General features: G+C 37.8%; 1 protein-coding gene across 3 annotated transcripts; it reads right to left on the reverse strand.

Annotated features, from left to right (window-relative positions):
• Window positions 1–12,245: 12,245 nt before the first annotated feature.
• Window positions 12,246–20,046, reverse strand: LOC135598969 (protein NARROW LEAF 1-like). Of its 3 annotated transcripts, none has more exons than XM_065093530.1 (6): window positions 19,681–20,046; window positions 17,985–18,565; window positions 17,646–17,789; window positions 14,066–14,306; window positions 13,142–13,642; window positions 12,246–13,024 (listed from the first exon to the last, which is right to left on the reverse strand). In XM_065093530.1, exons 2-6 carry the CDS (start codon window positions 18,465–18,467, stop codon window positions 12,597–12,599), a joined length of 1,797 nt encoding a protein of 598 aa, XP_064949602.1. In that variant the 5' UTR covers window positions 18,468–18,565; window positions 19,681–20,046; the 3' UTR covers window positions 12,246–12,596. The 3 variants fall into 3 exon arrangements, with proteins under 3 accessions (XP_064949602.1, XP_064949600.1, XP_064949601.1); XM_065093528.1 differs by having other exon boundaries at window positions 17,985–18,573; XM_065093529.1 differs by having other exon boundaries at window positions 17,985–18,573; window positions 19,647–20,046.
• Between the last annotated feature and the right edge of the window lie 1,033 nt (window positions 20,047–21,079).

The following is a 21,079-nucleotide window of genomic DNA, read 5'->3' on the forward strand; positions in this document are numbered from 1 at the left end:
GCTTGTCAGTGAACAAATGGATCTTCTTGACCAACATGAAATTTTTTATCATGTGCCGAACAAAGCTCGTGTGTCTTTTTATTTTTTTTAAGCATCATCACATTTTTGGTGCATCATTTCTTTAACCAAGGCATTTTTTGTGACATCCAAACTGGTGTGCTTTTTTCCTGTATCTTGATGCTTCAAAAAATAAGGCAGGTAAGCCAATGTAGGTAATACATGAATGGTATAATTCTTGGTATTTTTTTCCTCTCTGATTGAGTTTTGCAAGATCCTTCTCACTCCATTAAGCCAATGAAGTTGTATTTTCTCATGTTAATCTTTATGGATGACATGCTACATTCCAGTCCTTTCAATTTTGAATCAGAAATGTTCTTTTCTAGTGATGAGTACATTTGCTGACTTAACAAATATCTGTGCAGAATCTCCTGTTGCTGTCTGCCAATGCGTGTATCTTGGTGTTGGGAGTGGGAACATTTCGGATGGAGACACTAGCGGCATACGGTATGGAAGTTTGTGGTTTTCAGGTTTGATTTTAACACCAATATATCTCCTATTACCATTTGCCAATGTGTATGTCAAGTTTATAACTGTTGCATGCTCCTTTTGATCCTAATCTCAATGCAACAGTTACTGGATAGTCAGACTTTTATAGCGGAGATCTTCTACAAATTTAGGTTGATGGAATGAACAAGGGAGGGAAAGAAAAGCTATGGCTCAATCAGCCATGGCAGTAGATAAAACAGAAATGGTGTCTAAAGCAACCACTGCAGGTAGGTATAAACCATTTTAACAGTCCATTTTTAACATGATTTTCCAACTCAAACAACAGAAAGAAACCAATTCCTATTGTCTTTAGTCGCAGGGCTGATTCATACTAATTGAAAATCCTAGAAAAAGAAAGACAAAATTATTTTCTGTGGCTTGCTGGATGAATACAAAATGATACATTCTTGAAATCTGGTCTTTTCTTATTCTTGCTTAATATGGCTTTGTTCTAGACATTTTTAAGTTTATTTGTTTCATTTATTATACACTAGGACACTAAAGTCACAGACAACAGCTCACATGTACCTCAATAGCAATCCCTTTTGAATGCTTTACTTTCTGAAAGGTAAGCCAGAACAAAGCTTTGATGAACATAGCTAGCTCATACACAAGGTGTTAATCTCATCTACATGCATGCTTTTTTTTTTGGCCTCTGTCTCACTAGGATTGTACCTCTACATTTACTTAGCAGTTGATCTATGACTGAGATTATGTATTATGACAAACTGACCATTAGTTGTCGGGAGAACTCAGAATCGGTGACCAATGTTTCTCCAATTAATTTCACCAAAATTTAGCTTGAAAGAAAAACTTTTTGGCTGCGAAGAGTACCTCCTTCACTCACAAAATCACTTTAATATCACACAAAAAAAAGAACTTAGTGTTCTACAAATGGACAAATTTCAGCTGTTTAATTATCACAACAAAGTTTGGTAAATGTCAATTTTGCTGTTCAGCTTACAAGCAACTAGTGATGACTTCAACCAGTTTAACCATGGTGCTTTATGACCTAGACCTAGATATAGCATTTCACTGGACACGGAGTTAAACTGGAGTTAGGCAAGATGTCATTCGTCCCGTAGGTAATGTTTAGGTAGAGATAGATAAAGATATAGCTTTATGACCTAGACCTAGATACGTCATTTCACTGGACACGGAGTTAAACTGGAGTTAGGCAAGATGTCATTCGTCCCATAGGTAATGTTTAGGTAGAGATAGATAAAGATATAGCTTTATGACCTAGACCTAGATACGTCATTTCACTGGACACGGAGTTGAACTGGAATTAGGCAAGATGTCAATTTTGCTGTTCAGCTTACAGTGAAGCAACTAGTGATGACTTCAACCGGTTTAGGTAGAGATATGGATTCTTTATCATGGATAAAATTATAAATGGGATGGGATGTTTGATGTAGTATATTCTTATCTTTCAGACGGTTTAGGTTGTGTGTAATCATCACGTAATCATCACGCGAAGACAAAATTGCTAGAAATAAGGCATCCAGATAGTCATTTTGGGGGGAAGGGAGGAGGGAGAGGAGGGATTTAGCTCTACAGCGTGGTGCGTAGTGTTAGCCCAGTACTTAAGAGCTATCGGGTAGCACATATATAGATGGACCTTTGGGATAGTGTTTATGGTTAGTTCACTATCTTGTTCTGCAATAGTATTATGTGAGTACTTATGGGGACTTTTGGTTGTGACGAACCACCTTGGTCCATTTGTCACACGACCATTCAGAGTTTATAAATTCTATATTTATAATTTACATTGTTTATCAAGTGTTTATTAAGATGGTTGCTTGTTGAATCATAAGTTAAATGTTTCTTTTAACCCGTCTTCTCTTATGCATGTCCTTAAGGGACTATAAGAGGTTTCAGAGAGGTTGATCATTTGCGGACGGACATGCATGATTGTCATATAACTTAGGCAAAACTAATTAAGTCTATGACAAATGATATCAAAGTGGGACAAGCACACTTAGTATACAAATATGAGAGACATTACGAGGTTGCAATGAGACCAGGCAACGTGCGCGATCGATTGAGGGAAGTGAGCATAAAAACATAGGGAAAGAAGTTGCTCAGAGGAGTGGGCATCCAAGATTGACATTCAAAAGAATAGCTAATCCTTCGCGCTAGAGATACTATAAAGATAAGTAAGCTGGGAAGAATGCGTAGCAAACAAAGATTGAGATGGTTTAGTTTTAACTACGACTCGACATTGACAACCAAACTTGATGGTGCTTAAGGCAAGTGGGGCAATTGACAAAGAATGAGAACATGCAAGGAGGGATGAGTTGCTTGGTGATCAAAAGAGTTTGTATGCAAACAATAGACTATTCGTGGCCATCCTAAGGTGATCGAAACTTGGTGCCATGGAGCATTGAAACTTTCTCTTTGGCATGAGAAAGATACATTTGTAGGAGGCTAAAGTGTGCAGTAAGTATAGTATGTTGCTAGGCTTTGAGAGGTGCAGTGGGGGCTATATTGGCGAAGGGTCACAATCTAGCAAATGTGTTTGTGGTATTTGAATAGTGCACAGTTTGTTCAACAAGGTAGAGTAGTCATTGAGGGATGGTGGTCTTCGAAATGTAGAGAGAAGAATGCAAAGATATAAGTTACTCCAATAGTACAAATATCTAGGAGGGATAAGCCTCGGTTATCTAAAGAGAGAATCATGTGCAAGAAACCACACATATTGAGAAGGAGTATCTCAAGACAATAGCTCCACAAAGCTCAACGAATCGAGTGGGCGATAAGGAGTCATCGTATGATTTTGCACGAAGTAATGAGTTGGTGGACGTATTGCGAGATTACAGGGAGCAACCCAATGCAACATCAAACGAAAGCACACTTAGAGGTGATGTGGAGATCAGACTCGATAGAGAGTTGACCCGTGGAATGATGGGCATAAGGGCCACCATCAACCTAACACGAATTGAGGAGCAGAACAATTTGGGTGGAATTTAGTGAAGTGCCCAAGTCATACAAAGGGAGTCGACATAAAAGATGGAATATGGAGTGAGGGCACGAAACTTTCCTTAGACAGAAGTCAAGGATATGAACTCTTATAGAGGCAAGAGTGAGTTCATGTCGTTTCATGGGTCTATCGTTCTGATGGAATAAACATTATCTCAGTGAAGCATTTGACAAAGGAACTAAGGCGACTCAACTTACGAAGTACGAAGTTGGAGTCAAAAGGCCTTAGCACAAGGCAAGAGGACGTGAAGATAGGTACTCTTGAATAATATGTCGTAGTATTGTCATTTGAGTTGTCACGAATAAAGTGATGCACAACAGAGACTGTGCTACGGGTAGGGGCCCAAGATCTAAACAATGGCATACCAAAGTCAGTGGACTTCGAGGGCTACTAGGTGATATACTGCCCTAGAGCTACACTTCATTCGGGTGTGACCCGAGAGTGGGTGGAGGAAGGTTGATTGCCAAAGGGACGAACATAATTGGAGGTGACGAAAGTCCTATGATGTGCTGGCAAAGGCCACATATGGAGAGATCGTATCCGAGTTCATCCCAGAAAGATCAAAATGTAATGGAGATATCACTAGGAGACAACATGGTGTAGCGGATCATGCTAGAACAATTCGAGACAATACGACACACACGAGATAAGTCCTCTAAGGGACTTGATCATACAGAGGTATGATCGGGAGATATTGGGAGCTCTATTTTGGTGAACAACATGACGGTAAGAAGGACAATGACTCAAGGTGTGAATATCATGGTTTCGTAAATGCGGGTCTTTTGTGCGTGCATTGAATTTTATATTGGATGAAAGCCTTGGTCATTAGTATATGGGGCAGTGTGCCACCAAGGGGGAATTCCGTGTGCAAGTACCAATGAGTCCCACAGGAGCGATTGGATGGTTGGACTACTCTAGAGCTCATATTCGCTTAAGGGAGCTCAACAACTTAGATGACAAAGCCAAGTGAATGTTGCTACCAATGATGTAAAGGATAACAAACTTAATACAAGCCTTACAGCATGATGGCAGAGGCTATGTATAAAAGTTACAATCCAGTTTTTCTTAAACTAAGGGGAATCTCTTGAAGAACACAGAGGTGTTGAAGTAGGTGGTTAAAATGAGTGAGGCAATGACGACGAGTCTAGAGAGACTTAACTATCTAAACCTAAGCGTCGGCTAGAATAAAGGTAAGCTCATAGGAGTGCCATAATGCCGTAGAGGCGAATCTATCGATTGTGAAGAAAGAGATGCAAATACAAGGTGACGGATAGTAGGGCCATAGGCACAATAGTACCATGATATTGTAGATGTGAGACTTCCATGAAGTTATCAATCCCTTGCTATCATTAAGGGAGAGTGCTTGGTCGTGAAAGGGGCCAAGGAGAAGGAAAATATGATGTGAGACTTCCATGAAGTTATCAATCCCTTGCTCTCATTAAGGGAGAGTGCTTGGTCGTGAAAGGGGCCAAGGAGATGGAGAATATAAAGGCAAACTCTAGTTTTTGAGATAAGGTTAAAAGGTAGAGACCAACGAACCTCATAAGATCAGTGTCAATGGGTTTCTCATTAAAATAGCCAAAAGTGAGGAACTTTGAGTTGATGCAAGAGTGCTCAACCAAGAAACGAAGTAGGTAGTACTTGGTGTTGTACTTTTACTACTTAAAGGAATGGGCAATAGAGATGATGGAGAAGACGGTACAATTCCAAAGGCGACCAAAATTATTAGAGACTTACTCCAAGTCGAGGTAAAATTTTACTCTTTTCAAGCAAAACTTCTTGCATTCCAGAAGTTCGATAGCAATGAGGAAGTGAATCACAATAGCTAACTTAACAGAAGGAGTGCATATACTTCGAGTACTTCAAAAGTATGAGTAAAAAATAGGCGAAGGCTAGTAACCAACTCGACACATGGAGTATAACCCTCAAGGAGGTGGGTGAAGTTGAGTAACCTTTACTTTTTCAACTCTTAAGAGAATAGACGAAATCGAGTATCTTAGTTCTCTTATTTATATAGCAGAAGAGCTATGCACATGTTTAAAGACCCTTCGAAGAAATTTAGTGGCAAATAACAATTGTCAAATCCTTACCAAATGGTGATCGATTTTATCGGGGATAGACTGTTCGTTTCATTTCCCAACAAAATACCAATTGAAAGCGAATGTGATGCTAACATACTTTACAATAACTAAATAGAAGAAGAATCGATGGACAAATTTTACGGAGGAAAGACTTCAAAAAAACTTCAAAGTCGGCGAGGTAATGCTCGTTAAAACTCCAAAAGACATCCAATCAATTCAAGCAGCACAAGACATTTGAGAGATTAGCGCATAATAAGGAAGGTCTTTTCTTTTATATGAATGATCTATAGTAACCAACAAGGATCAATACAACTTGATCAACCCCACACAAAAGTCGGAGTTATTAACGAGCTACAACATTATGACATATCAAAATTCGATTACTCAACAATAATGATGGAGAACAATTGGGAGCCAAGAGACATGTTGCAATTAGAGCAGAAGATAAAAGATTCAACAAAGGTAAGGAGATGCAGCGTTCACAAAGGTTTTGACGAGGACGTCGAATGAATAAGTGGGGGAAGAATATCATAGACAAAATTATAAACAGAGTATTTAGTGTAATTGTTATATATGTCCATATCTTTCGGTTTTGTTCATGCTTTGCTCAGCATTTATAGAGCTTGCACTAGGTTTAACAAGTTTATTTTGGTTGACTTTTATTGTTATTTCACATTTGTAAACGTAGATTGTGTGTAGTCATCGCGTAGAGGTAAAACTGTCCAAAAACAGACTATCTAAGTAGTCATTTTGGGGGGTTTCTAGTTTCGCAGAGTGGTACAGAGTGTCAGCCAGCACAATACTCAGGAGCTACCCAGGTGATACATGGTTGGATGGACCGTTATAATAGTGTCTAGAGCTGGTTGATCGTGACGGATCACCTTGGACTCTTTGTCATATGATCTTTCATAACTTATGAAATTTATGTTTATGATTTATATTGTCTATGATCTATCAAGTATTTATTGAAATGATTAGATCCCAAATTAATTTTATTTATTTATTTTTTTTTAATTTTTTTTAGAAGATTAATATTTTACGAATGGATAGAGCTTTGGATTAGCAAAGGACTGAGGAGGACACATCCTGCTGCAGTATAAGGAGCAGCCAGGCATGTGGAACCACCCTAGGGAAGAAGACAAATCCACACAGCTGCCTCCTATCACATCCCACCATGCACAAGAGACCGAGCAAATTGCCATGCGGAGCTTAGTGTAACTGAGTGATGCATCTCATCTCATACTACGACATGACTGGGAAGCGTCTAAACCTGCCAATTACTTGTTTGAGCAAATGTATCATTTAAGGACGTACAAGGCGACCTTCCCACAGAAGTTGCTCGGAACAAGACAAGCTGCAACACTGTGTGGGTTGACAAATATGGGGTATTATGTTTCAGGAGGGTTCTCATTTGGAGGTAACAGTGACCACCGTGGAACAAAACAGTGCAATGGGTAGATAGTCTATAGATAGCCTAAGTTATTAGCATTAATTATATGCACACACACATATATATATATATATATATATATAGGAAAACCATCTAGTATAATTTTAATTAAAAATTAAAAATAATGAATTCTCTCTTAGAATTGTTAACCGTTATTATGGAATTGTGCAAGTAATAAGTCATCCTTCGCAATTTACTATATTACCTTATATTACATGTCTACCACTTGACCAAACTCTGGGCATGAATATATGATTGTCCAATAATAAATATATTATAATCCTCATCTATAATAAATAAGTATGGAATATATTGATTTGATGATGTATTCGACTCACTCATAAACTTTCATAATTTATGATGCTATCTAACTTAGTTACTATAGATCAGGATTATAATAGATTTGTTATAAATTTTTAGAGGATGTTATCTAACTTCATTTGTAAGAAATTTGATTGTTGATAGTAAGATTATGAGATTGAATCTCGTATTCATCGTTTATCCTTAAGAAAAATTGATCATATCCATTAACATAATATTGTCATACTGGATGCTTCTTATCAATATCTAGTGAGAGTTACCGTGACAGACTGTAACAAGGGACCAAGTGAATGGGTGCATTTATATGAATGTGGAGGGTAGGGATGATGAAAGCAGCTTATGACCACCACCATGCACAGCATCTGCTTTCCCACCTACCTGTTTGTTCATCTCTTCCATGTATCTTTCCATCTGCTTGTTGTCTTTACTTCTCTTGTCCCTCCCAGCTCTTGGCTTAAGTTTGATTTGTTGGTGTGAGAGGTTGAAGCTGCCAGCATGATCTGGTCATGGATCCAGGGTTGTCCATTCATGGCGCAGAAGCTACCATGAGCATCTACAGTGGGTAATTGAAGAACAGGATGATAGGTGTAGGAAGATTAGCTGTAGAGACTAGTGAGTGCTACATTCTTTGAAATCACCATCTCCCACCAACAAGGCACAAGGATCAACACCATAGGAATCATTAAACATACCAAAAGCTCTAAAGATGTACCCCCTCTATGCCCACAGAGAGAGAGAGAGAGAGAGAGAGAGAGAGAGAGAGAGGAAGACTTCTTTTGGGTTTGACTCCATCAGATCATCTGGCAGTTTCAATCACTCACTCACCAACAGAAGGCTGAATTGCATAGAAGGCTCACAAAAAATTGTTTGATCTTTTTGCTTCTTTAATTTCCTCTCTATAGTTTATGCTACTGACTTTTCCTCTTCACCTGTCTTCGTTAGCTATGGAGAGCATCTCACATACATTTTGGAAGAAATCAATCATAAAATTTGAGGTAAGAATTTTCCTACTATGTCTTGTTTCATATGTGCAGTGTGCCCAATGAAGAAGCAGTTTTTGTTGTTGAGATGAAAACATTGAGATGTAGAGTAAACAAGAAAAATATATTTTCATACATAAAGAATTAGGTGTAAATATATGTTAAGTAGACTAATAGAAGAGATTTGGCAATAGCATTTGGGATGCAAGAAAGGATATAATACAGACATATAAGAAGACTTTAGTGAAACTATAAATAAAACCTGCAGTCTTAACTTATATTTTTTTATAGAGTGCTTATTTTTGAGATTTAAACTCTGGTCTCTTAGCTTTGAACTATATCCTAACAGAAGCTCATAGTTAAGGCTATGCAGATGTTAAGTCTTAACATGAAATCATGAATGTTGAGATGAGAAAGGATGAACATAAGTTCTACGTATCTTTCTTGCAAAAGACATCTAACAAAGGTTTCTAGTAATATTCTTGTTTGGAAATCTTCTTAATTTGCCTTTTAAATTCATTTCTTAGTTAAATGATCATCATGAACAGTGAGCAAACATGATGAATTCAGCAAAAAGATAAAAGCCCATAATGAAATATCATCATCATCTTCATGCCCACAAGAAATGTCCCTCTTCTTTTGGAAGTAGTACATGTTAAAGATGACAAACAGGTAGTATAACAGTGGGAGTTGGTGCAACAGTTCACTTGATAACATATCCACGCTAAACAAGCAATCATGTGCTGTCTATCCCTGCTATATATATATATATATGCTTTGATTGCCATTGGCATCCTAAAATGACTTCCCATGTCTGCACGCACACCTTTGTGATTTCATGGGGGTTTGCAAGGCTAAGATAATAACAACTTACAAAGAAATCAAGCAGTGAATGAAGCCACCGAGTCTCGATATAAGTTTCTTAAACTCTTTTTGTTGCCCCTCAACCCGACACAAAACAAACACAAAGCTCCTAATACACATCCTACAATCATTATTACAATATCCATCGGCTTTCGGTAGCTGCATAATTGTCATTCTTCCACTACATTATCTATCTTTGGGCATTTATCACAATGAAACAAGTAGACCAAGATACATAAATAGCAGCAAGAAGTCCTCTTAAGAAACATATATTAGAACCATTGTTGACCGACAAATATATACCTAATCCAAAAGCATGTCCACAAACCAAATATCTTCATTACCATCCGGTGAGCATAAAAGTGCTAAATCTAAGAAACTAAAGTTGGATGTGCCAAGCAAGGTTCAAATCTGATTCAGCAATTTTGAGCATAAAAAAATGGGTGAAAATGCAGAGGATGGTTGAGATAAACAGGCTAGAGTCAGGCAAGGTGGATTGTGCAGCTCATTTGACTGATAACTTTGTAAGGCACTCAAGAACTCTGCCACAGTACTCTTGATTCAGAGAGCAGGGTGGGATTCCAAAGATATGATAAACTTTGCAGCATTTCATGTTAAAGGTATTGAATTCAATCTGGTCAACTACTAAGGTTTCTGACAAGAAAGGAATTTGCCTCAAACAGGGAAGGAACTTCAATACAATGAATTATTTTAGACAGACAAGAAGCTTGATATATACATAATACATATATATGTCTCAAAGATGGGATCTGAAAGCAACTTTGCAAAAAAGAAAAAGAAAAAAAAAATCTCAAAGTTATGCTATGTAGGATTGCTGTTTCCCCAAACCTTGGAGTTTTACCACCAACAGAATAGAAGGTTCTTCCACTAACCATATGGAAAAGAGTGAACCATAGTTCTGAAGACCGGCAGAAGTAGTTAGAGGTCATGCACAGCATGACCTTCCCAAATTATACAAGCTCTACAAAGAGGAGAGAGAGAGAGAGAGAGAGAGAGATTCAAAATATGAATTTCTAAAAGGAAAAACTATGATCTAACTTTGGTCTTATGTACAAGGACTATGATCCTAGACACAATTCAGAAAGACCTTATGGTTGATGGATAAATGGCTGTCACGGACAGAAAAGGAGCTATCACAAGATTGTTTTTCATTTATTTTCCATTGTTTCGTTAAAATGGCCAGAATAGTACATTTTGCTAATAAACATATATGGGAAGTTCTCAAAAACTCTTAACTACCACTCTTTCTTTCACTATTTAACTAAACTTTTCTATGAAAAACTTAGAGATTACTCAAATGTTTCACATCCAATACAAAGAGAGTTCCTCTTCACAAAGGAAAAAAAAAAAGATGTCAAGAGTGACTACTGATGCAAACTCATAAAAGTGCTTTGCTTTTAGTACCTCTACTCTAAATGTAATAATCAAAAGAACATGACAGGTTTACATTACAGAACATATACCAAAAAGAAACTGATTTTTACATGCATAACTTGTGAATATTTAGAAGCTCACAGTCAAAATATGCCATCCTACATTAATCAAAGGTCACCTGGATCGCCCTCCAACTCCCTTAATTAGCTTGATGATATCTATTCTATCCTTCCTCAACAACAGCTCCATAACTTAATTAGTCACAAAATAGCAAACTGTATACTGGAAAGGAGAAAAGCCAACTACAACAAGCCAACAAAGAGAATGGGGTTTGATCAGGAGCGAATAGCGGACACAGCTTCCTCTTATAGGAGAGGAGTCAACAATATAAATATACCAGAAATAAGGGAACCTACATAGTTTTCCTCAATTTAAGATGTACAATACCCCCCTCCTGTCTTTCTCTCAAATAATAATAGATCAGTCAGTGAAGGAAAATAATCTTAAACGAAAGCCATCCTTCATAACAAGAAAGCTGTTAAGAGAAATGAAACTAATATATTACAGATGATGAATTGAGCTTAAAGATAACTCATCCAGCAAGATCGATAACTTACACAACAGATATGAACTTCCCAAAGATGCTATCAGAAAAGCAAAGTTTGCATAGCAGCTATGACAGAAGGGGGTTAATGATTTTCAACAATAGTATACTTGTCGTGCACTGTGTGAATATTTCTTTATTGGTTGGTTAAGTACGATAACAATCCTCCAAGATTCAATCTACAATTTTATCTCTTGTATATGACCATAGTTGTCTCACTAAGCCAAAGACTGTTGTCTTTAAAACAAAGCAAAAAGAAAGTTATTGACTGTCCTCTAAATTACCTATAATTTGATTATGGACAAGAAAGCATCATTTAGCCCCTAGTTAAAATCTGACATCTACAGGCAATCATTCTTATAAATTACTAATCAATTCTTTGTAAATGAAGATTAGACTCAAATAAAGTTGTTTTTAACAGCATCACTAGAAAAAGGACATTGATTGGGTCACCTTAGAGGGTTAGAGTCACAGATGTCAATAGTAGAGCAAGAAATACCCAATACTCTGTTGCAGTAATACAACCAATACTAGGTACTCTACTGATGATAATTAACAAACTAAATGATGCCTCTGAATTCTAGTAGATCATCCCATGAATATTAGAAACACAAGTAATATGAAATTTTCTATCAACACTTATTAAACTTGTTTCCCACAATCTTCAGTGTAAATTTGTCTATGCAAAATGTACTAAAAAACCTCTAAGTAGTTCACATACACTCCAGAATATTCAAGTTCTCACATTGATTAATAACCACTTCAGCCTGTTTCAGTTATTAAGCAGCTAGAAAAGCCAGTAATTCGTTAAATGAGCCATTGGAAAATGCACCCATGTAAATGAACCATATTTCCAGATATTTAACAACCATCTAAAACATACCGCTTACTTATGAAGAAAAATTAGAAGCATCTAACAATCGCAGCATTGACAGACATGAAGAGAAGAGAAAGGAAAGTACTACTCACACTGAGTTTTCCTATACATAAATATATTAAAGAGAAACTTAAGATAAGAAGGTAGACTCAAAGATATCCATTGACATTGTCTCATATATATTTCAGGGTCAAGACACCTGTAATTCATTTGAACATACAAAATTGCATGGCCACCGAGTAGTTGGATGACTGACCTTGCACACTGCTAATCCATAACATGTCCGAACTATAGTCATGAGTAAAGACAGTTTGAAAGAATGCTGACTCTGGCTTCTCTTCTGCAAAGCAAAGACTGGTTCTTTGAAAATTCAGCTCATGTTCAAAGCCTAAAAAGCTTCCTCTGCGTGCATTTGCTGCAACTGCATATCATATGGAAATACTACCAGGAAGTTGTTAGCAGCTACATAATCAGCCCCACAAAATCAGATCTACTTCATTGTGGTAAATCAGGGTTCAATTTAGGATCAGAACGCTGTCTTTTATGTTCTCGGTCCCCTAAATATAGAGAAACACAAAGATCTTCATCAGATGAGTTCCCAAGTGCAGATAAGTTCTTCCTTTCTGGGCTGTCTTCTTGAGTCCGACGCACTGGGGACATGCTGATGAAGTTTGGGATGAACTGATGCTCTTCAACATTCTTTACCACCTCAATGGTATCCACCTGAAATTCAACGCCTGTAAAAGAGGGTCTGATCTCTGAACCAGAAGCACCTTCAGGAGGAAAATGTTGAGGGTTAATGCCTAGAGGTTCGTATATCTCATCCATCTTTTCATTTGGAAAGGTGCATGCTGTAGGAGATGAATCGTCAACTGTGGAATTGATTGCTGCTGCTAAAGCAAATCTTTGTTCCCGTAGTGCATCTTTAATCAAGATGAAGGAAAAGTAAAAACAAATGTTTCAAAGCACGGAAATAAGAGAGATGGTGTTGCAATATGACACAATATCTAACAGCTCGTGATTAAGCCAGAAGAGCAAACCTTGAAGTCCTTCGCTTGTAGTTATAAGATCAAGTTCCAAAAGATCAAGAAGACGACCTAGGTCAACTCCGCTAGTCCAGTTCTCAGGACCTTGACCACTTTTAAGCTTCAATCTTCCACGGTTGGCCGTTCCACCCCAAATGATCCCTATAGGCTGTGGCTTCTCCCCATCTTGTCCTGACAGAATTATGAGACTCCCACTATCACCTTCCAGATCAAATGTTTGTTGGTTCTCACCCACAACAAGGAAATCTGTTAAGAAGCATATTCCTTTTTCATCATTATACTCTAGAGCATAGGCCACTACAATGCCAGTTGTCAAACCAGAGCTTCTCCCAACCTTCACCACTTGTCTCCCAATTAAGCTGTTGATTGGAGATTGTAGATCTGTAACCTTAACATTTCCAATCTCACCCAATCCTTTCACTGTAGTGGTGATGCAGGCCACATCAAAGTCATCAGCAAAGGGAATAAAAGCCCCATCTGCTCGCACAAAAGTTTCTGCAGGTGTCTCACGAGGTAAGAGGTATGTTGGGAATCAGAACATCATTCAACTAGTAAGTATAAGAACCAAGAGAGATGATCAACCATGTAACAAAGTGATCAGTTGTAATATACCCTCAGTAAAAGGTAACAGAGAATCTATTTGGGTTGATCTTCCAATCCATGCTGACCGGGTTTCATGTTACTAATGAATATTACAGATTGTTCATCATTACATAATCTAATAAACATTTTTGCAGGATTTTGTTAGTTTATCCTATATGCATAAACGAGATTCTAGAAAGGCATTTAACAACCACTAGTAACTTTCTGGTCTTAGAAAGATATGCAATAGATACCGAAACGGATATTCAAAGATCTGAAAATTAGAGATGTTTAACTCCATGCAATTACAAAAAAAATAATTTTGAACTATATTACCTGGGTTTGTTCCAGCATAGATCCCATACCAAACGTCATCTGTGATGAAAGATGTTGCCCTTTCAACAGCGCCCAAATAGACCCCAGGTCCAAGATTAGGTGGTAAAGGATGAAACATCTTCTGGTTAGGGTAATCTAAATCAACTGCAACATGGCGGTTTGTGAGAAAACCAACTTGTTTGTTACCTGTTCGACTTTTCACAATAGCACCTAAAGTTCCATATGTTTCTTGGCTTGCAACCTGCATATAAGAGCAAAAATCATAAATCTGATACTGCCATCATAATACAGCACGAAAAGAAGTATAAACATACATATGGATCAGAGGCAATTAAAAAAATGTCAATATGCTGGAAACAAGCAGCATATTGTCATTTCTACATATTCTACATCAAGGTTTTTAATCTCGTACCATACTAGTGTAAAGCTCGGTATGGTTCAATACAGGGTACCGAGCAGTACGCCTAAAAAGGGCATAAAACCCTTCCCCAGCCCTGTCTTTAACCTCTTACTATCCATCTCAGTAGAAATGAGCAATGGCGAACAGCCATCCTCAGTCACCGAAATGAGGCGATTTACAAAGGCAACGCTGGGTCGAGTTCCATCGTCCGACAATGTCGCTAGGACGGGGGTTGCGACAGGACCAAAAGAGGAGGAGTTGAGGTTGGAGGGAGGCATCTTCTTCTTTCGCGAGGGCTTCTTCAAGCGGCGGGCAACAAGCGGGCACAGATGGTGTCAGAGGTCGCGACGACATGGAAGGTGGTCAAGATGGTGGATAAGCGGCATGCCTCCCGGGGCGACGTAAGGGAAATGGCATGAGCAATGCAGAGCTCCGAAAGCCTCTCCATTCTCGACTCTTCCTTCTCTATATTGCGCTCAGTCTGTCGCTTGTTCTCCTCTCTCTCCCTCTCTTTCTGTGAAAAGGGCAAAGCAAAGGAAGCAAATTTTTGTGTTGGAGCACTATTACAGATGGTAACGATTGATTTCGACTGTTACCGACATGTATCTAGTGAAAACGGTCAAAATTTCAACCGTTACCACTCGATACAACCCTGTATCATCCGATACGGGGCTATATCAATGACACTGCCTGGTAGTGAGCGGTCCGCATACCAGTCTGCTAACGGTCCGTGTACCGGTTTGCTGATGGATTGGTACGTACCGCCCATACCGGGTGGTACGGTTCGGTTTTAAAAATCCTGTTCTACATAATGATGATAAAAAGACAATGACCTCGTGTGTGTGTGTGTGTATATATATATATATATAATTTCAAATGATATCGCCTGCTACCGTTGATTGGGGCTGTTTCTGCCCCGTTACCACAAAATCGATCAGTGACGATCAATTTCGATCGTCGCCGCCCGCTACTAAGTGATATTAGTCGAGGGAGAAGGAAGAAGAGAGAGAAGAAAAAGGAGAACCTGAAGATCCGATGCCGATCTCCCTCGACGATCCCGATCCATCGTCGCCCTCCCTCGCCGGACATCGCAGATGAGATGTCGCCTCCTTGTCTGACGCGACAAGGCCTCGACGTTGTCGGTGACTTCTCCTCATCCGCACAAGGAGAAGCTTCACGGGGAGAAGAAACCGAGCAGAAGAAACGAGGCAACATCGCCCCTTTTTTTATTTTTTAACTTTTTTATTATTTATATATTTATATACTGAGCGATACACTAGAATATATCGTTCGATATACTTATACCGTACAAGACCAAGCTAAGCTCGATACTCCAGCACAGTACGAAATTACGAACCTTGATATATATGTGTGTGTGTATGTATACATACATACATATATATATACCATCAAGGATCACAATTTGTTTTATCAATCCTATAGCTGTTCTTGGTGGAACACCCATATGTCTAGCAAGGTGCCAACCTTATGCCAAGCAATATAAGCCAATTTATATTGCTAATAATGTAAGTACACCCCTCCAACAAACTAGTACGTATCGCCCATATTGGGCAGTACGGTTCGGTTTTAAAAACCTTGTTCTACATAATGATGATCAAAAGACAGATTCCTCGTATATATATTTATATATATATGTATGTATGCATATATATGTATGTATATGTATGTATGCATATATATATGCATACATACATATATATATATATATATATATATATATATATATATATATATATATGTATATATACATATATACATACATACATATATATATGTGTGTGTGTGTATCAAGGATCGTAATTTGTTTTATCAATCCTATAGCTGTTCTTGGTGGAACACCCATAAGTCTGGCAAGGTTCCAGCCTCATGCCAAGCAATATGAGCCAATTTATATTGCTAACTCATACCAAGACTTAAGCAAACTGTTGCAATACAGTGAGTATGCAATTGGGCAATGCCCCTTTATGTTAGCAATCCCTAGATCTACAGGAAATAAGACATGTTAACCAAGAGACATTTAAAGACATAATTTAGGTAATCGTTAAAGATGGTTGTTTCTTCAAGGGTCAAGCATTTTGATGAACTTGAAAGCTCCTTGACAAGGGGCTTGATAGCTGGTTTTTAGAACCCAATCCCAAGGCTTTTGCCAACTGGCACCCAATCTCCTCTATAAAATGACACCATATAAGTGTAGAGCTCCAACCTTCCAGAATTGATTGGTCCACAATTTACATACATACATACATACATACATAAATATAGTCTCAACACATTACTATGCAATGCCAATGAATATAACTACCCAATTTAGCATGGCAGCAGTACACAAGACTTAGAATCTTGCTTTACAAGATCGTAAGTCAGGTTCAATTCCTCAATCATGGTAAACTATTAAGATTGAGCATAAGCAAACATGTAACTATAATTTACATGGTTTTAAAAAGTCACCGATCTCTGTCTAGACCAAGTGAAAAAGGAGGTTAGCCACCAGATAGTTTGTTGGACACTGGTAACTAAAGAGTCTAGCCACTTTCTCCGGCTAACATTTGAGATAGACATGGTAGCAATTACTAACTAGCTAATCTTATTTTACAAAATTTAGGCATACTTGTGAATATGCAGACGTATGCAACCAAGTTGATAATAGAATTTGTCATACATGATTCATCAACCAGAATAGACAAATTGGTCCACTAATGTTAAAGGCATTCAAACAACTTCTTAAATTCAACAAAAGCAGTCAAATTATCCTCTGAAATAATAATTTACAGCAACACTTGGAAAAGACTTGCAATTATTTCACCTAACTAGCAGCCAAATGCTGAAAACTCATATGGCAGCTTACTAGAGCAAAATAAGACCAAGGAAATGCATGCACAAGAGCAGTATAGAACTAATATCTCACTGATAGATGAAAAAAGTTTTTATGCATCTGATGCAATGATATTTAGCTCACCATTCACAATGTTAGAGTGATTTTACATAACAAACGAAATTCATAAACAAGACAGTATCAACATTATTTACCTGAAGTTTACAAAATCATAGACATTATGCACTAAACGGGAAACAGGGTGCATTTCTATGTTCACATAAATCAATTACATCAGTCAGACCTTTAATTTAGAACATATAGAAGCAGGATAACTGCGGTAGTACCTGAGAACCTGAACCTATACATGGATCACTTCCACGTAGGCCATCCACGAGCTCATTATACAGTTGCTCCTTAGGAGTCGGTGCTGGTGCACCATAGTAAGAGAATTCTACCACATCCACATCACACCACACACCCCCTGGTCCCTGTTCACCGTAAAAGTAAACTGCATTAGTAAGAATAGATCACTCAAATGTAACAGGTTGTAGTGAAACTCCATAAGCACATAAAGAAACCAAAAAGTCAAGCAAATAGTGATACATACAGTAGCACAGTTAAAATGACAAACAACTCCTACATCATATTACAACAAAGTACCAGAAAAACAGACTATTGTTTACCTCAAGAGCAGATGGTAGACACTGACTGTGGCTGAGCCATTTTCTATGAACTTTCCGAGCAACAAATACAAGAATTGCTGGGATATTTGTAAATGTACCTTTTCTGATGCGAAAGCCTATTGCTGTACCTAGACTATAACGACGCAAAATTTTGCTGTGAAATGCTCTTATTGTCATGAGGTCAAGCAGTGTTGTGGCCTGTTGCCCTTTTGGAAGCCGGCCAAGATGTGCTGGCAGTACTCCTTTCTGAAGGTTCCCAAAATAATTAGCTCGGCCTTCAGCAGCACCATGTAACAGTGTAGAGGTCGGCCAAGAAAAGTATGCAGCAGCACATTCAGAATGTTGACCACCTGATGCAATAGGTTGGATAGGAGATGTACTATAGGAGTGGAGATGATTGCATAAATTTCTCTCCATGTCCAAGGCTGATTCATCCGATTGTGTTGACCCTGAGTGACGGCATTGGGTGTCTGAGTGCCTCATTAGGCAAATTTTCTTTCCTAACAAAGTTTACTTGCTTGGCCCACCTCAAACTGATCTCTAATTTGCATGATCAAGATCAAATGTCCAGGAAATAAAATCTGCAAAACTAGACACCATGTACACACAGTTTTTTGAATTGGATATTCAACCATCAGAAACCATATAAGTCTATGAACAGACATTGCAAAAGTCTAAAAAAGTGACAAATTACATGAAGAATGAATACCACAATAAAATACGTAAAAAAAGTTTCTTTTGACACTTACTAAGATGTAACCATGTCTTGTGAAAAGAGAATAACTTACTGAATATAGCGTCTTAATGACTTTTGTAAAAGAACATAAAAAATTTAGCACCTGTATAATATCTTAGAAGAAATAGTAGAATTTTCAATTCTCTCCTGCATGAAACAGAAACAAGAGGTATAGGTGCTTTACAAAAACAGCAATAGACAGATAAAATATGAGAAGTGGCTTCATATAAATATCATCTAAGTTATCTTTTTCTATGCCAATCAAGTTGATATATATAAATATAAGGCACGTTAAAAAAAAAGGGAAAAGATGGAAGATCGAGATCCATAGAAGAAAATTAATGCTTGAACGAGAGTCCTACCAGACAAATATAGTCTGTTTACAGCATCAGTAAAGGCAAATTTTTTTCCTTGTTACTTCCTTTTCTCATTAAATGAACTCCAAGCAACAAAGATGGTGAGAAATAAGCAATTGCTTGGAAGAATGATAAGCCATAAAGCATGCAAAACGGGTAAAACTAATCATAATATAGGAAGGGCTGGGTTCTTTAAATCTGCAGAACATGGAAAAACACTGAAGTAAAAGTGAATAAAGATTCGGAAAGACAAACAATAGGGTAAGCACAATATTTTCAAAAGACCACCTCGTCTGCTCAACTATGATCAACAGAAATATATGAGAGCTAGCTCAAGTTACTCAGAGAGCCTAGTGAGATTGCATAAGGTTCAGAACGAGTCCAAAGCAAGGAAACACAAAGGGAAACAGGCACAAAGCCAGCATCTTTTCCCATAGAGTAGAGCTTCGAGCAAAATGTTATTGCCAAATAAGAAACCAAAGAAAGCCCAGTTCAAAAACTAAGAAGGCCATCATCTTTAGATGGACTCACAACGTCAAAAACCCATTGTCCCCCCTACATCGAACGAACCTAAGAGTCTGAGAGGATCAAAGAGTGTGTCTACCATCTAAAAAACACATCTTTCGGCTCCTAAACCATGGAGCCGGCAGCAAGAAGCGATCTTTAGATGATTTCTCCAGAGTGACGAGGAGGAGACCAATCTAAGGCTCAAAGGGCAATGGAGTATATACTGGAAGCCAAGGCCCTCCACTTGAGATGCCCTTGAAGGCTTTTGGGAAAGTTGCCACTAGCCAATTGGACAAAGAGCTTTTAGTAGAGCAAGAGAGATGGAAGGATGGTGAGAGAGAGAGGAGCGTAGGGGAGAGGAGAGGAAGGAGGAGATCTAAAAGTTCTAAAGGAGCAATGATGGAGAGGGCCACAACGCAGTCAGGAAAGGGCATAGCTCTATTGTGGAGGGAAAAGACTGGGGAAGACTACTGTTATGGATATGTGCATTAAGCCACCACTGAGAAGAAATCATTGTTTATGAATGCAACATACTTGGTGGGATCAAACAGTGGCTTCTTCATTGCCCCTTTTGTTTTCTTTTATCCCCAAGAGATAAGTTGATCTATTGCTTAATTAAATGACTACAAAACCTGTCCTGTTCATTAGAGGATCACAAAAAAGTTCATTTTTGGGGCTAGTCCTCCCTCCAGATTGGTTACAAAAATAATCATGTTCATTAGAGGATCACAAAAAATAAAGAGTAATTTTTGGGGCCAACATTCTACTTGCTTCCCTAAATAGATGAGTAATATTGTACTCATCAAAGCATTGTAAAAGAAGTTGCATGTCTCTAACTATTGATAAAATGTGCCAAGGGGAATTTTTTTTTTCTCTGTATTTCTCTCCTTGATTGGATCTTTGCCAAAGCTGCAATTCTCCCTTCCTCTTGTTTGATACAAAGACCCATCAGCATTACATTTGTGCCATCCCCTAAAAGTTTATCTCAGCTGACTTGTATGTGATAGCACAGCTAGTATTCATTTAAGAAAAATGGCATCACTCCATTTATTTACATGGGGCAAGATTGAGATTTTAATTTTTTAAAAAATAATTTTTGCTCTCTTTTTGGTTTAATCTCTCAGAACATTTCTCCATGCTTCCAATCTTTCCTGACATTTTAATAGAGGTTAATCAAAACTAAATACTTGGCACTTAATTAGGCAGGTTAACAGTTGTAAAAGATGTACCTGATTAATGACATTAATATTCATTATCCATTTAACATATATGTATGTATATATATATATATCTTATTTAGTTCTTTAATACTTTTCAAACTCACTGGCAAAGATAATTATTAATCATCAAGGTAAAAATATTGAATGGATGCACAGAAAAAATATTTTTGTAAATTGAATGCTAATAATCAGAGTCATAAAGAGGCAATCTTAATATGATGCTGAGGGAGCCAAGGCTCATCCTTCAGCAGCAAGAATGAATGAATATATATATAT

Source organism: Musa acuminata, chromosome BXJ2-1 (genome assembly GCF_036884655.1).
Source record: "Musa acuminata AAA Group cultivar baxijiao chromosome BXJ2-1, Cavendish_Baxijiao_AAA, whole genome shotgun sequence".
NCBI classification, from domain to species: domain Eukaryota; kingdom Viridiplantae; phylum Streptophyta; class Magnoliopsida; order Zingiberales; family Musaceae; genus Musa; species Musa acuminata.

What these genes read in the sequence shown, in the direction of transcription:
- LOC135598969 (XM_065093530.1), bottom strand. Translation starts at nt 18,467, where the DNA reads ATGAGGCACTCAGACACCCAATGCCGTCACTCAGGGTCAACACAATCG. An exon ending in GTCTACCATCTGCTCTTGAG is followed by an intron (nt 17,790 to 17,984) that starts GTAAACAATAGT and finishes TACGGTGAACAG; the next exon opens with GGACCAGGGGGTGTGTGGTG. An exon ending in GTATAGGTTCAGGTTCTCAG is followed by an intron (nt 14,307 to 17,645) that starts GTACTACCGCAG and finishes TCTTATATGCAG; the next exon opens with GTTGCAAGCCAAGAAACATA.